Source organism: Helicoverpa armigera, chromosome 23 (genome assembly GCF_030705265.1).
Source record: "Helicoverpa armigera isolate CAAS_96S chromosome 23, ASM3070526v1, whole genome shotgun sequence".
Classification (NCBI taxonomy): Eukaryota; Metazoa; Arthropoda; class Insecta; order Lepidoptera; family Noctuidae; genus Helicoverpa; species Helicoverpa armigera.
Window position 1 is genome coordinate 4,049,824 of NC_087142.1, and position 16,034 is coordinate 4,065,857.

Sequence of the window (16,034 nt, forward strand, 5' to 3'; positions counted from 1 at the left end):
TTTGAAAACTCAGTTTAAAAATGAAACGAGGTTAAAAATCTATGTAAAAACAATAATAAAAATTACTCAATTAATTGAATAATTATTTTAAGCAGTATTTTATTTGTTTTATATGTATTTGTTTGAAAAGTCTTATCAAGATTGTCACAAATGGAGTATTGCACACGATGTTCGAAATTCAAATCACTTTGCCGCTCTAGAGGATAAAAACGGCTTTTGCGCTCAGATATCAAAGGGTAAAACTACTCTTTCCGAGATGGTGGGATGAAAATGAACTTTAATAGGTACTTCTTTTTAATTTGATACTCATATGTGCGCGCCATTTTGTTTTTTTTGCATTTAGTAATTTCCTAGATGAAGTTGGATGAAATTAAAAAAATTTATTGTCTTGCGGTCGATTTTAAATCTCATTACATTTTTTAACCGAGTTTTTGCATAAATAAATTTTAATAGGTACATCTTTTTAATTTGCCATGTGCGACGTGCGTGCCATTTTCTTTTTTTGAGTTTAGAAATTTCCTCGATGAGGTGGGATGAAAAGTTACGTGTTGCACTCGAGTGCAAAGATTTTTCACCTTGTGCTCTTTTGATTCCCTCGCTATCGCTCAGGGTTCTAATTATTGAAACACTCGCTACGCTCGTGTTTCAATTTTAGAATCCTTCGCTTGCTCGGTCATCAAAATTGAGCCCGCGGTTAAAAAGCAACTTTGCACTCTTGTATAACAAATAACTATTATTCATTTTATCCCAGCACGAGAAGAAGTTCCCTCGCGTGAAACTGTGGGAAAATAGCTAGTGTGATAATAATATATTCCGTAACAAATGTACAATTTGATATTGACATTCGTTTTGTTTCAATTTCAATTATTCTCAATGTAAAACCTTGACCATATCAAACATGGTCTATTTGCCTACCTTGACATAGTTAGGGGCCTAATCGTAATTTCAATGACACGACAATTTTAATATTAAACATCAATAGGACCTAAAACTTGACTATTTAGAATTTTCCCGATATTAGTCTCCCTGCTGGGCACAGGCCTCCTCTCACACAGCGAAGAATTGAGCATTAATCACCACGCTTGCTGAAAGTGAGCTGGTGATTTCAGACTTTACAGTCTGGGTTTCCTCGAGATGTTTTCCCTCACCTTCCAATCAGTCATTTGTGTATAAAATATACTTAGAAAGTACATACAAACTATACAAAGTTGCATTTATACTTGCCTCACCTTGTATCGAACACACACTCTCATACTTGGGTGGTGCTTTACTCACTAGGCCACAGCGATTTCACTAGACTCCTTATATCTTTTCAGATATTTTTCCCAACACTTTAGTCCTCATAATAAATGCCAAACGAAGACAAAATACTCTCATTCCCTAGCAACAGCCAACATATTTCAGCAATGATTTATCTCCTCCTATCTTATCTATCCACGTAGATACGTTCAAACACTCGTATATATCAATACCAGTTAATTCATATCGAAGATACGGCGGTCCGGGCCGATAAACCTCGAAGGGCCTGATCCGTCCCTCATCGAGTTACACTGGCGAGCAAAAACTCCGACCTCCTTGCGATGGGAAATTTATCCCATGGGACAGATGCGATAAATACGATTTGTTACATTAAACGTCTTGAAACAAGCCGCCGCGTTATCGATGCCGATATATTTATGGGAATGCCGAATTGGAATCTGTTTGTTGGGTTTTGAGTGCTTCTCTTTTTGAGAGATTTAAAAAATGGAAGTTTCTCAATTCTTTTTTAAAATCCGACTTTTAATAGCTTTCATTGCATTTCTAGTAATGTCTAATTATATCTTAGGTGAGGACTAAAACCAATTTAATAATTTTACAAAATAGCATTTTTCTATTTGAAACTATTGCGACGTGGTCTATTTGCGCTTTATTCATTCTAATACCAACCCCTTTACACAACGTCGAGAAGGAGAAGGGACCTGTTTTAATAATAAGCCAGAAAAAAACAAGCCAGCGAATGATAAAGTTGTATCACAAAAAGCTCCACGTCATTCATAGCGGTTGTTATAAAGTTCGCGATACTACACTTTGTTCGAACTTTCGGGAACAGAGATTGGGAGCTGACGTCTCTTCGTCAAACTTTTAAATAATGTCCTAACTAACACGAATAATTCAGTTGTTATTAACCATTATTTATTTTATGACGTGCCATGAGTTGGCAGTTTGGTAACGTTCCATTTATTTGGGGACAAAACATTACGAAACATTTTACTGAAATGTACAAACAAAATAAATGTATTTATAGACTTACCTACGTAACTCACACCAAAAAAACAATATCTCTTAGGGTTAACCCTAACTTTTCAAAAGAAAAAATAGTTTAACGGAAGCCCAACCCTAAAACAAAACAACTTTATGAATTTGTAACAAAGGATAGGCGAGTCATTGTTTTCATATAACGCCAGCAAATATCTGAAGATATAAATCATACGGCGGGTTATTATCAATGAGCGGGATCAACCTGAGAGCGAGTGTGACTGACGGAGACCACTCGAAGCTTCGAGACTCGCTGAGATTTCAATATGCCAGCCTTCGTCGCCTCCTCTTTTTACGACCAAAGAAATTTGCGCTCCTTTTCCCTACGTGGTGCAAAAAACCCGTGATATAGGTGAAAACTTTCATAATATCCCTCCGTGTGATTGCAGGCTTCCTTTCAATATTTTTTCGTGGGACAAATCTGTGTATAAAAGGTATTGAAGGGATTTGTCTGATGCAAATCGAAAAGTTACGCAAAAAGTTTAATAAGATTAAGCTCTTTTACTTTATTAAAACTTACATATATCAAAATGTTTTGTAAGACAAAATCAAGTGTAATTTACAAAATTACATGGATGATCCCTTACATGGGTACATGAATCCCTTCTGCGGTGACTGTCGTAATTTCTCAATCCCGCCTTATTTCATGTAATCCAAGATAAACCTACCCAATAAACATAGAGGCCCGTTCGTAGGAGGCATTCTCGAGATATAGGTCCGGTCCTTAGAGAGCAATCATGAAGAAAGGTTGGCCGCGGGGGTTTCTTAAGCCGCTCACAATCAAATTTAGCTGCATCGCGGCGGGGTTAATCGCGGATTAGGTAAATTGCCCCGGATACACTGATGGGAAAATCTCCCTTCATTTTCCAAGGTTGATACATAATCTAATAAACATCTTTAGCACATCGCAACAAGGACAGTTAATATTTGCACAGCTACAGTTACAGCTTACAGCTGATATATTTATATACATACATATTAAATACAGAACAGTTATACATACCATTCAGTCGAGAAAGTGTAAGCAACTGAAAACGCTCAAACAATTTAGCAAAGTAAACGTTTGTTCTACGTACCTTCATACATCGCGGATGTTTGACTGCCCGTATTAAGAATTTACTCATATTAGTTCATACTTAATTCATGCAAGGTCGAATGGTCAAGTTCAATTGTTTGAAATTGACGTCTCATAGGAAACTAATGACCCAGTAACGGGCGCGAGCCCCGTGCAGGCTGTGCCTTCGAGACGTAACAGATGATGTGTTGTCAAACTGAGTGTAACCCACTGAAGGTCTCGCTCAAGGTGAACCAAGGAATAAAATTTTAATGTAAGGTCTACTCAATGCTGACGTAGCCACAATCAACTTGTCAACCTTTGAAATATGACAATGTGCCCCCGCCCTTGGCTCGTTAAGCTTCCTCTTCAAGTGAAAGCTCCATTCAGTCAGTGTACCACATCAACATTCTGAGAGCGGTCGTAAACTGAATAGATACGCCGCAATAATGTCGTTTCATACCAGTAACAGTTTATTTCCTATGACTGTGCCCATACCGAATGGGTTTCCTGTTCAGATAAATAGCAAACCGAAAAATAAAATTATTTTTTTGGATGTCACTCCTGTTTCGACGCCTATAAAGCCACATTCGCCAAATGTGGTGGCTCCCATGAGAAACAATCTAGTGGCGCCGCACATTTCTAATGATATTATCTATGAGAACATCAAACCAGTCTTTACGTTGCTCAGGATAATGGGAGTCCTGCCGATAACAAGACCGTCTGCGTGTGTGAACCAGTTCCAAATTGCGTCGTCATCAATGCTGTACGCTATCCTCGTATTCCTTTCCCTGGTCAGTTATGTGCTGTACTTGTCTCTGCACAAAGTCCAGATCCTGCGGACAGCGGAGGGCAAGTTTGAAGAAGCTGTCATTGAGTATCTCTTTACTGTGTACCTGTTCCCGATGATCGCCGTCCCCTTACTGTGGTACGAGACGAGAAAGATTGCCAATGTTCTCAATGGATGGGTGGATTTTGAGGTAAAGCTTAATTTTCTTCATCTCTCACTAATTTAAATTACTTACATTTAAAGCTCAGTACTTTATCTTAATACATTTTGCACATTCATCAACCCTAACCTTATTTCCAATTTCCAACATAGATGGTCTACAAGCAACTATCAGGCCGAACGCTTCCCGTAAAACTATACAAGAAAGCACTAGCCATGGCGGTCATAATACCCATCCTATCAACGACGACGGTGATCGTGACGCACGTGACGATGGTACACTTCAAGCCCATGCAGCTTGTACCATACGTGTTTTTGGAGATTCTGACGTACATGCTTGGAGGATACTGGTACCTACTCTGTGAAACTTTGAGCATCTGCGCTAATATCTTGGCTGAGGATTTCCAAAACGTAAGTTGATGCTAAGAGTCTGATCCCATTTATCGCGAAAATAATTTGATGTACCTAGAACCGATCCTTGTAAGATGATAATGATATATGTAGAGCTTGAGCAGTTTGTTTTCTAAATCGGTGGGTCACGTCCAAAAATGTTCGTGTGTTAACCAGTTCCACTAATTTTAGGTACACAAGTACATAATTAACTTTTTCCTATTTTCCCTCAGGCCCTGCGTCACATCGGCCCAGCAGGCAAGGTGGCTGAATACCGCGCTCTGTGGCTCCGCCTGAGCAAGCTCTCCCGCGACACTGGAATCGCCAATTGCTATACATTTACCTTTGTCAACCTTTACCTCTTCTTGATAATCACCCTCTCTATCTATGGCCTGCTGAGTCAGATTTCTGAAGGTTTCGGTATCAAGGACATTGGTCTTGCATTGACTGCTTTCTGCAGTATTTCTTTGCTGTTCTTCATTTGTGATGAAGCTCATTATGCGTCACATAATGTAAGTAGAAGACGGCCTAGGTTCACCGACAACATAAACGTCTATTTTTCTTTAAACAACTGTTTACTATTTTCACGTTCTAAATTGTTGTTTTAAGACAAACGGACGTTTATTTTGCCGGTGAAATTAGGCCAAACCAAATTATCTACAATCACTCTTGAAATCTTCTAAAATTAATTTATATTACTCCGAAATAACCCAGACAGCGACAGTTGTCCATTAAACACTATTACTTAACAAGGTGCCTCAACATTTTCGTTCACCTACAGGTACGAACGAATTTCCAAAAGAAGCTGCTAATGGTGGAGCTATCTTGGATGAACACTGACGCACAGACTGAAGTCAACATGTTCCTCAGAGCCACTGAAATGAACCCCTCGCAAATCAGCCTCGGCGGGTTCTTTAACGTGAACAGGACGCTTTTTAAATCAGTAAGTGATATTATTTCTTGGGTAAATGTAATATGCAGGTAGGCATGTAGGAATCCGTACTAGATATCTTTGTGTATATGGCTATGATACTTAGATAACCAATCCCTGTTAATGAAGATAAATGAATGGAACTACATTTGCGGTTTTGCTACGTTTTGTATTGACGCAGGTCAAGCCACACTTGAAGGGCTTCCTCAATAGATATGCCTCAATGAGGTAAATATTTTAATCAACCGTTTAACTCTATCATGGGCCTCATTTCGCAGCGGGTATACAATTTCTGGATTAATCAAACAATTTTACAAAATTACATGCCCAGCCCACTAACTTTCAGTTAAGTTAAAGAAATAACACCGTTCCTTTCACCCACAGTTACTGGCAACCATGGTGACCTATCTAGTAGTGCTGCTGCAATTCCAAATCAGTATCCCCGACGAGTCGCAGAACCGTGATGAGGAAGAAGAAGTGCCATACAACATTACCAGTGCCACCACAGAAGCCATGACTACCAGTACGACGACCATTATGACTACCGTGCTGACAACGCTCGCCAAGAAGAAAAAGAAGAATTAAAAGCTTTATAATATGATGAAACAGTTAATTTGCTTTATTATTTATTTGATTCTCCAGTGTGGGGTCAGTTAATTCCATTAGTTGTATTGTAATTTTATGTTTTAGAAATAAAATATTTTTGACATTAAATATTGTGGCGCATATTTTTTGTTTGCCTGACGGGGGAAAATCCTCATGGTCTATCCATTGAGGCCACCTAAATAGAGATTAACCACCCTGCGACGCCCACTTCGTCTGCTATAAGTAAAGGTGTTGAGTTGAGGTGCGAAGTACATTTTATAAACTGTGGAAATTCATAGGTTTATTCATCATTCATATTCTATACCTTAACAGTATAGAATAGGTACCAAACATAATACTTTTGTGATATACACGATTAGTACGTAGTATTTTGAACGCACTGTATTTATGACTTTAGTCTCTGACAACACCAACGAAATGGTGTGACGTTTCTATTTTTAATCTGTCCAAATCGTAAGCATTATGTATTGAAAGAATTTTCCGGACTTTTTTGCTGTTTCTCGAAGTTATTCGTTTTCCTGCCGAGTCAAAAGATATTTAAAACTTATACCTGTGAGTGAAATCTTGGATAATAACTCAAAATGGTTGATTACAGCAAGTGGAAGGACATAGAAGTAAGTACTTTTTCTATTCCATTCGAATTAAGCTTTACCGTTGTTTATACACCTACGTTACGTTACATTGACAATCCATTTTAGATATCCGATGATGAGGATGAGACCCACCCTAACATCGACACTCCGTCACTGTTCCGCTGGCGGCACCAGGCGCGTGTCGAGCGCATGGAGGAGCGCCGCAAAGAGAGAGAGGAACACATTCAAAAGAAGACTGAAAACTTGAGATTGATAAACGAAACTAAGAAAAAGATCTCCGAAGCGAGCCCTAACAGTCCGGACCTTGAATCTTTGAAGAAAGCGCTGGCTGACCTCGAAAAAGAAGAGAAATTATTGAAACAGAAAGATGATGATCTCAAGAAAAAGGAGCGGCAAACGCCTTGGAATGTGGACACTATCAGCGAACCAGGATTCACAAAAACCGTCATTAACACGAAACCCGCGAGACCTAAGGATGAGAACTTGACTGAGGAGGAGAAGGAAGCTAAGATGAAGAAGTTTATCAAGGAAAATGAGAAGCTTTTGAAGCAGTTTGGTATGCTGCGGCGTTACGACGACTCCAGGCAATTTTTACAGGAGCACAGCCAACTTGTGAGCGAGGAAACTGCTAACTATCTCGTCATTTGGTGCATCAACTTGGAAATGGAAGAGGTCAGCAGCAACTCACATCATTTTCAATATTTTCTGTTGTACTTAACATGATGTGGTAGTTATCATATTAACTTTACTTGTTTGATCATTTTCAGAAACATGACTTGATGGCTCATGTGGCGCATCAAACCATTTGCATGCAGTACATACTGGAGTTGTCCAAACAGCTGGATGTCGACCCCAGAGCTTGTGTCGGCTCATTCTTCTCAAAGTAAACAACTTCACTTTCATACATTGTATTTAAAAATACAATAACAACTTTCTAATGTGCTTTGTACATAGAGCAACTATAATTAACTAGCAACTTCTTGAAAGGCCAGTTAAAGTACTAGTAAACTTGACTGAGTGCACAAACAAAGCATAACCAGTTGCCCCATGTGTAAATCGACTAATATTATATTTGCTTCATAGGATCCAGATCGCAGAAAAGACATACAAAGACTCATTTGATGATGAACTGGAGCAGTTCAAGGCTAGGATCAAGAAGCGAGCTGCGGAGAAGATAGCTGAAGCCATCAGAGAGCAGGAGGAAGAGGAACGGAAGGCCAGGCTGGGACCCGGTGGACTGGATCCCGTTGAAGTGTATGAGGAGTTACCTGATGTAAGAAAACTTATTTTACAACATACTTACTGCAAACTTGCTCCCAAAATTCTATATGTCAGTTCTTTTCGAGATTTAATTTATTTTTTTTCATCATGTAATTCCATTTTTTATTTTTTCCTCATAATTGATTATAGAAGTGCTGTGCACGCCTATAAGTGACGAATTCACCGCAACGCCATTCAATATAACTTAATACCTAATGTAATGTGTTAGTGAATAAGTCGTTGGTGTGTCAATAAATAAATAAATAAATAAAATAAACTTTTTTTACTAGAGAATTTTTTTTTGTATGGAGCTAATGTCGAAATTCTACCTCTAGTTAGCGAATCAACACATATATAGAACTTTGAGAAGGACCATTAGTCATGTATAGATACCATGTACAAAGCATTGGAGTAAACAAAATTGATTGATTATTTGCATGACATTACAGGAACTGAAGAAATGCTTTGATGCCCAAGACGTGCCATTGCTGCAAGCAACAATTGCCAAGATGCCAGAACAAGAAGCCATATACTACATGAAGAGGTGTGTGGACGCAGGCCTGTGGGTTCCTGGCAAGAACAGTGATGATGAACCAACCATGAAGGAGAATGCTGCTGGATCCTCTCAGACTGCCAGTGAAACCACTGTCCCTTCAGTCAGCACCGATGATGTTGACTGAGACACAATCAATGCATGCTAGTATTTAGGCATAAGTCTGCATAACATCATTGGAAAGCTAGAACATCAAGTTTGGCATATTTCTTTATGACGTTCAATACACGGACATAAGTTAAATTAAGGTTATGTTTTAATATTAATCTAGTATTAATTTTGTATCCTCAAATTATATGTGAGTTCTAATGAATGAGAATGCACTCAGTTGTGTTAATAACTAAAAGAATGAAATGTTTTGTTACGTATCAGTGTCCACTGAACATAGATTTAACATCTACTTGTCCCGCAATAAACTCATTAAGTGCTGTTAAATTTTCACTTGGAGTACAAAATTTTCTAAATGGAAAATTTTCCCCATATGAGATTTTACAATAAATGTTATATATCGTCAAATTTTGTTTAATTTACTTATTTATTCCCATTAAGTCACGTTTTTGCCACACTCATCATAATTCCCTAGGAGAAAATTCCAATAAATTACAACAGCAGATATAGATAAACAAAAGGTAAACAGAAATTAAAGGGGAAATCAGCCCTTTTTTTATGTGACGCTGAGTGTGTGAAAAACTTATTGATGCTAAGTGATTGTAGATCACCCACTACCTTATCTACAAAGTGCAGTCTAGTGTACTTCACTATAAACGAAAACGTTGACGCTACGGTTACGTGACGATCGGCACGATTTGTCTCCCACGTGCAAAGAATACCCACGTGTGCCGTTGTCAGCTGATGCATCAAGATACAAATATATATTATGGACCCACAGTTTGTTTGATTTGAAGCTTTGATTTTGGACAATTGCACTGATAGCTTGTTAGCTCTCAAAGGGAATTAAAATTCGGGTAACTTGGTCGGCCATAAGATAACAAGGGTAAATTGTTACGAATAAGAACGATTTTTGAGATGGCCCATGGAGTACCTAGGTTAATAATTTCTTTTCGTCAATGGCCCTACTGTCGCAGTATGTAATGTAATATTTCGCAGCAAAAGTTACGTAGTTGTGAAGATTCAAACAATGGTGCTTTCTAAAGAAATGAAAGAGTATATCTTTTTTTAAACTTGTACTTTTTATATAACAAAACTACAATAGGTGTATGAGAGAGGACGCGGCGGGGACGCTACGTGAGCACGTGAGCGGGCAGTTGCGGTCGACCCTCCAGCTTGCTGTAGTCCAAGTGGAATTCCTTCGCCACCTGACATCAAATAACAATAAATTGTACAACATGACTGGATACACGCCATATTTAAGCCTTTTCACACTCGGGGAGTTTTTCCGAACGATACCACTCTGTTTGGAGGGGCGGTGTCGCGGTTTCTGAGGTCATTCCGCTCGGAATATCAACCAGTGTGAAAAGGCTGTTAGGCTCATAAACTTAAGGTAACAATATTTCAACTACACAAATTACGACGCCACGGGAGACAAAATTGTCCTTGGCACATTAAACTATTTAAAACATAACCCTTCTTGGCAGTCGATTTAAAACTGGTATATCATCCTTTTATTATGTAAATTGTAAATTACTGCCAAGAAGAGAGCTCTCAAGGACTTATTTATATCCATGGCTTCTTACATTAAACAACATAAAACATTCCTCATGCATAAATATAGAGTAAATCTATAAAGGACAATAGTACCTTACGCCAGTTGTGCGCATCAAAGAAGTAATAGGTGCCGCGCTCGTACGTAGACGTCTTCTCCACCATCGGCATGCCGGGCGCCTGCGAGATCCACACCTTCTCCTCCATGTGATACCGCCATTCGCGGTTGTAGCTGAAACAAATATCATCATCCCGTCAGCATATCAAAATAAATCATACATGTATGTCGAGGGCAAAATTGCCGCCGAAATTACACTGATTGTTTATAGAAAACCATTTCATTCAGCACATACTGTTAAGACCCTAACCAGCGCGCCTAAAACGTAGCGTTAGTAAATCGTTGTATTAAATTGTCTATGCCCAGGAAGGGGCATATATCGTAATAGGTTAATGTAGTATGTTTGTCACTGGCCAGTATACTGTATAGCAATACTTTGGCACCCATATTCAAACTGAATTTTGGAGATTGTCGATGAGTGGCTACTTCTGTTGCGCCGGCGACGCTGCTACCCGTCACCGGCCAGGAGGTTAAGGCTGGCCAGTCGGATGCTCATCACTCCATCTGTAGATCGTCAAAGCGTTGTTGAACAAACATTCAAAACGTTGACATTTACAGGTGTGTAATGTACGCGCCACTTTTATACTTTATTATATTCTGTTACAGACAATGAATGACAGAATTTCCTAATAACTTGATATTATCATCGATATTTTGTAATAACCCCTAAGATAAATATCATGTCCTATCACAATGGATCAATGTTTTAGATAACCAGCTTACAAGCAGTTGTAAAGTTACTTATAATAAAATATGGTTTGACTCACAGTTCGGCTGCAGCTGCTATTTGCAGCACGTCACCCACGAAACAATAGAACAAATAAAATAAGAGGTCTTCCTTATATCGATTCAGTCGTAGAGGCGCCAACTTTTCTCTAATTGAACCATTGATTAGATATTCGGGAGGCACATGGTAGTCCATATCTTGTGGTCTGAAACAAACATCAGAAAACATTAAATTGGCGTGGTCAGAAATCATTTCTGTAGGCTATGTTTATGTAGCAAATATGATACATCCATCTACATGAGTCATGCAGTTGAGTTACAAAGGGGTGAATTTTAAATGACATGATTGAATATTGAGTTGACGTACCTGCACGGCGTGTCCGCCCAAGGGCCAGCAAAGGTGAGATAAAGGTTGTCTGGTGAATTTAGATTCAATCCGAGCGCAGTGAGATCCTGCCCTAACGCCAGCGACACTAAACTGGGGTCCGATTCCGCTGCGCGAATAAACGTCAACAGTCCCACGATACCAAACTGGTTCGGTATCATCGTCTCTGGTATATTCGTTACTTTACCTAAAACATTACAACTTATTAGACAAATGCTAGTACGAAAATACAATTTCTAATGGCATATTGTCTGGACTACATATTAAAACAGCTTTCAACAACAAAACTATGCATTTTAATATATTTCCAGCTCTTATTTAGTATACACACCATAGAATTCCGTATGTGCTCCTTGACTGATAACTTTAGGGACAAAAAAATTACATGTCAGGTGCAAAATTCATTTTAATTTACTAAGTATCTAACTTAAAACTCCACAGATATAGATTGTTAAATCAGAGCATGCATGAATTGATGCAAATGATAAGCACAGCTTGTTTTGTTTATAAATTAGAAATGCATTAGAATCTTCCTTCATAACATGCCTCAATTATTAGAAAAATGCATTTCTGTGTTATTTTAATCAGGACTAAGTAAGTTTTAAGAATTATGACCAAAACAAATCTTAAATCACATTTTAGTGACCAAAATATCATTGCAAGGCAATACAAACGTCATAAAAATGATAAGAGTTTGATATATACCATCGGGTGAGGTTTGTATGCCCTTCCTAGGCTTGTCGTTGGTGTGGTTGCTGAAGTCGGGCGGCGGCGGCAGCGGGCCGGGCGGCGGCAGCGGCGCCGTGCCGCCCGCGCTCGACGTGCCCGGCAGCGCCGGGAAGTCCTCTGAAGACATCGTGAACTCTGACTGCTCAGATGTAGGCTGCTTCACCATACCCACTGACAGACAACCAACAATATTATATTAAAACTACACTAGATTTGTAATATATTGGAAGTGTTACTAAATAATAAGTATTTCTACATCAGAGTTAAGTAACCATTATTATGACTTGTAAGGAGGAAACACGTTTTAGTCAGTCAGATTTGAAAAATTATTCGTTTGTTGGGAAACAACACTATTCCTGAGTAACATTGGCAAGATTATATGCGAGGACCTGAAGAAGGAAGTTCCTCCAGGACGCGTGTGAACCGCGTGAGACAGATAGTTATCGATATGTATTGTGTAGGATAGTAATTCAGAATAAAAACAATTTGATATAAAAAAATCTAATTGGAATCTTTGCAAAACCTAAATTCAGTAGTCAGTGTTCATCAATTCCCAGTATTTTTAATTTGAAATAGCGTGACACATCACCACTAATTTGTTACATAAATATAGTGAATCATTTGTAGAATGTTGGATAGTTTCTGTACATTCTTATATTACTAGTTGTTTTTCACTGAATCATCAATTTGTCTATATCTTGAGGAAAAAAGCTCCTGCAAAATAGATTTCAATCTATGATTTTATCTTAGACCATATCAAATTCGGTGGACGACTTGTTTACCATTTAATAGAGCAACAGATGGATACTTTTGGAAGAGTTAATTTTGTATTGACTTGACTTACCAGCGATAAATTTTTGACATTGGCCCCATACAACTAATGTCAAATTCCTATCTATGGTAAGCAAATATAGATAGATAGAATATATTTAACGGGGGTTAGTGTAGTTGTAATGCAAGTTACCGTAAGGTTTAGAGCCGGGCGGCGGTGGCGCGGCGGCTGGCGCCTGGTCGCCCGCCCCCCGCGCGGTCAGCGAGGGGAACTCGCTGAGGTCCAGTAGAGGTGGCGTCGACGTGTCTCCGCCCTCTCCGAACACCGAGTGGTAGTTGCTGCTTGTGTTGAATCGGGACAAGTTGCCCATACTCGACTGCACACACAAACATACATTGGTCAATGCAGGAATATGCAATTGGGAATATTGGCATCCTTTTTTGTATACAATGCAGGGCAGAGTTAGCATGGTATTTACTTTAATAGTATGTCTAAATAAATAATTTCAAAATTCAGTTTTCACACAGTAATTTCCCAATTCACACATAACAATAAAGAAGTGAAACTTGAAAGTAAGTAGAATACCTACCAATAACACAAATCCATTACAGATTTATTTGATAACCAAAGTAAGATTCAGTTTAAGAAATAGTTTCCACAATAGAGTGCCAGTGAAAGCCTGTACATAACTTCACCAAACAATTTAAACTCACTGTTTATTTGAACAATAATCAAATGAGAAAAGTCACACAGATGAACACCAGTCTCAGAGAGACAAGACATTTATTCTGGCTGATGTAGGTACAGTTATAGTTACTTATATTTACTTTATGAATACCCTCTCACTAAAAATATCATACCATTGTCATGCAAAGTAGATTCTCACCATGGAATTTGAGTTAGGCTGCGATAACGCGTTTGGTATGGGTACCCTGCGGTCGGCAAAAGCCCGCTGGCCGAATAGTGTTGATCGCGATGCCATAGAGGGCGGAGCGCCCCCGGGCATGGCGGTGGAGTTCCGGCCGGGCGACAGTGCGCCTCCGAACGTGGGCGTCACATGGCCCGACACGCCGCCCACCAGCCCCGAGCTCACGCGACCGCCCACTCCGCCGCTCGCTAGGCTTCTAGGTGCTTGTTGGAAATTCAAGTTTGCCATAACCTGCAAAAGTTTACCAACAGCTTTATTTTAAATCTCACATGCCTACTACAGGAGTTTGTATTCATGAGACCATGTGTCACAACTCTTAAACTAGGGCACTAACTTACGCTACAGAGTGACCAACTTCCAAAATGTCCCGCAATAGATTTGTTTGACAGATATATCAAGAACTCAAAAGCTGACTAGTGACTAGTGTAGTAATTTACTGTGTGATTTGTACATGCTTCCTATTAAACGAAGCATAATCCTAAAGTAGCTATAATGCTATGGAAAACTAACTATTGTTTACTAACTGCCGCTCAAACCAATTACATCCATAGAAGCAATTAATTCCCAGATACTGTTTTTTAATTAGATGGAATGTTATTTTTTACAATAAATAATGTGTTTACAGCATTAATTACTCTTTAATTGGAATACTTTTATTATCAGGCAGTGATTGTGTCAATTGTCTTAAAATTAGAAAGTCTGACTCTGCAAATAAAACAAGCCACAAGTTATAAATATATTCAGTTGAATACTAACATTTCACACAAAGAGCTAAAGAAAGTCTTTTTCAAAAGTCTTCCAACTTGATATTTCAAGACCAACTTTCCAATATCTTGACTGGACATGAGTATTGCATTCAGCTATGAAAGGCATTTACTTGTACTAAGTAAACCCTAAATAAGAAACGTAATTTAATATTTATGGCCAATTGGTCAACAGATTTCACAGGTTGAGGTAGAATATGGTAGGTCAGTAAACTACTCACAAAATACTGTTACAAGCAACATTCCCAACATAAAAGCACATAAATAGAACCTCTAATTGTTCAATAACTTCAGGAACTGCATGAAACTGTAGATTTCAGTGGTTTCAGTAAACGAAACGGTACCTTACGGTAAAACTTTGTTGACTTGAACAACTATCAGTTCAGCTTATGAAGTAGGTATTTATGAAACGAGACCAAATGAATTTCATACATACGCATTGAGGTGTTCAATGCAGAGATAGGAATACGAGATAACGTTGGCTAATAACAACAAATGAAGTAGGTATTATACATATATCAGTATTTTACTATGGTTGGTTATTCGTCCCCTGTCAAACAATGGCGACCCCTGTTTTTGGTACACTCGATTCTTCAAAAATTACAAATTTTTACCTAATGTGTCGACGTCAGTCCTTGTTCCACTATTTCAGTACCAGAATAAATGGTTCATAATCGAGTATTCTCTGCAGGAACAAATAAATCCACTCCAATGAAATAAACAAAAGTTTGTTGACTGTCCAATTTAGACGACGATTTATATGCATTCAAAAATTTTAAGACGAACTAAAGAGATGCTCAAGACCGTCTTTGCATGAAACACTGCTATAAAACGCTGAAAACTTTATACATCTTTACGTCACTTATAAATATTTTAACAATTTCACTCAGTTTTGTCGAACGCCACATTACCCTAAACAACTGGCGGCCATATTGTTGAAAGCGGACGGAAAACTGTAACAATTTTCGCTCTAGTAACTTATTAATCAACTGTATAGGCCGTGTTGAAAAAAGCAAATCAAGATAACTTGTCAATTTTTATTTTTATTTTTCATATTATTTAGAAAAGTCGACATATCTGTAATTTAAAAAATCAAACATATTTTGATTAAATAGTTTTTAGTTTGACTCCTGCAGCCAACACTCAATTTAATTACCACACCTAATAAAAAACGTGATTTCGGGGAAAATAATAGAAAAAGATTTCCATCTTAGTCTATGCCTTTCAAATAATAAATCTTTTGTCCACGTAAGCAAACTTTTGTTTCAATATAAGATGCTACAAAATTAAATCGATATTTCCCCCGAATGAAAATATGT

The 16,034-nt window shown here is 38.3% G+C and overlaps 3 protein-coding genes across 8 annotated transcripts; 2 read left to right on the forward strand and 1 right to left on the reverse strand.

Annotated features, from left to right (window-relative positions):
* The first annotated feature begins 3,385 nt into the window (after positions 1-3,385).
* LOC110377211 (gustatory and odorant receptor 24) lies at positions 3,386-6,223 on the forward strand. The gene is made up of 5 exons (XM_049837615.2): positions 3,386-4,329; positions 4,452-4,709; positions 4,922-5,200; positions 5,470-5,631; positions 6,004-6,223. Exons 1-5 carry the CDS (start codon positions 3,799-3,801, stop codon positions 6,202-6,204), a joined length of 1,431 nt encoding a protein of 476 aa, XP_049693572.1. The 5' UTR covers positions 3,386-3,798; the 3' UTR covers positions 6,205-6,223.
* A 424-nt stretch (positions 6,224-6,647) lies between these two features.
* LOC110377207 (hsp90 co-chaperone Cdc37) lies at positions 6,648-9,147 on the forward strand. The gene is made up of 5 exons (XM_021335998.3): positions 6,648-6,839; positions 6,924-7,490; positions 7,586-7,701; positions 7,902-8,091; positions 8,528-9,147. The coding sequence occupies exons 1-5, from the start codon at positions 6,807-6,809 to the stop codon at positions 8,756-8,758; spliced, it is 1,137 nt and encodes a 378-aa protein (XP_021191673.3). The 5' UTR covers positions 6,648-6,806; the 3' UTR covers positions 8,759-9,147.
* Positions 9,148-9,800: 653 nt separating this feature from the next.
* On the reverse strand, positions 9,801-15,544 carry LOC110377205 (regulator of gene activity). 6 transcript variants are annotated; one of them, XM_021335994.3, is made up of 10 exons: positions 15,330-15,544; positions 14,708-14,844; positions 13,910-14,182; positions 13,216-13,399; positions 12,228-12,422; positions 11,854-11,886; positions 11,505-11,709; positions 11,179-11,343; positions 10,390-10,525; positions 9,801-9,947 (listed from the first exon to the last, which is right to left on the reverse strand). In XM_021335994.3, the coding sequence occupies exons 3-10, from the start codon at positions 14,177-14,179 to the stop codon at positions 9,873-9,875; spliced, it is 1,263 nt and encodes a 420-aa protein (XP_021191669.1). In that variant the 5' UTR covers positions 14,180-14,182; positions 14,708-14,844; positions 15,330-15,544; the 3' UTR covers positions 9,801-9,872. The 6 variants fall into 6 exon arrangements, 5 of the variants coding, with proteins under 5 accessions (XP_021191669.1, XP_021191667.1, XP_049693491.1 ...); XM_021335992.3 differs by lacking the exon at positions 14,708-14,844; XM_049837534.2 differs by lacking the exons at positions 14,708-14,844; positions 15,330-15,544 and adding an exon at positions 15,060-15,079.
* Between the last annotated feature and the right edge of the window lie 490 nt (positions 15,545-16,034).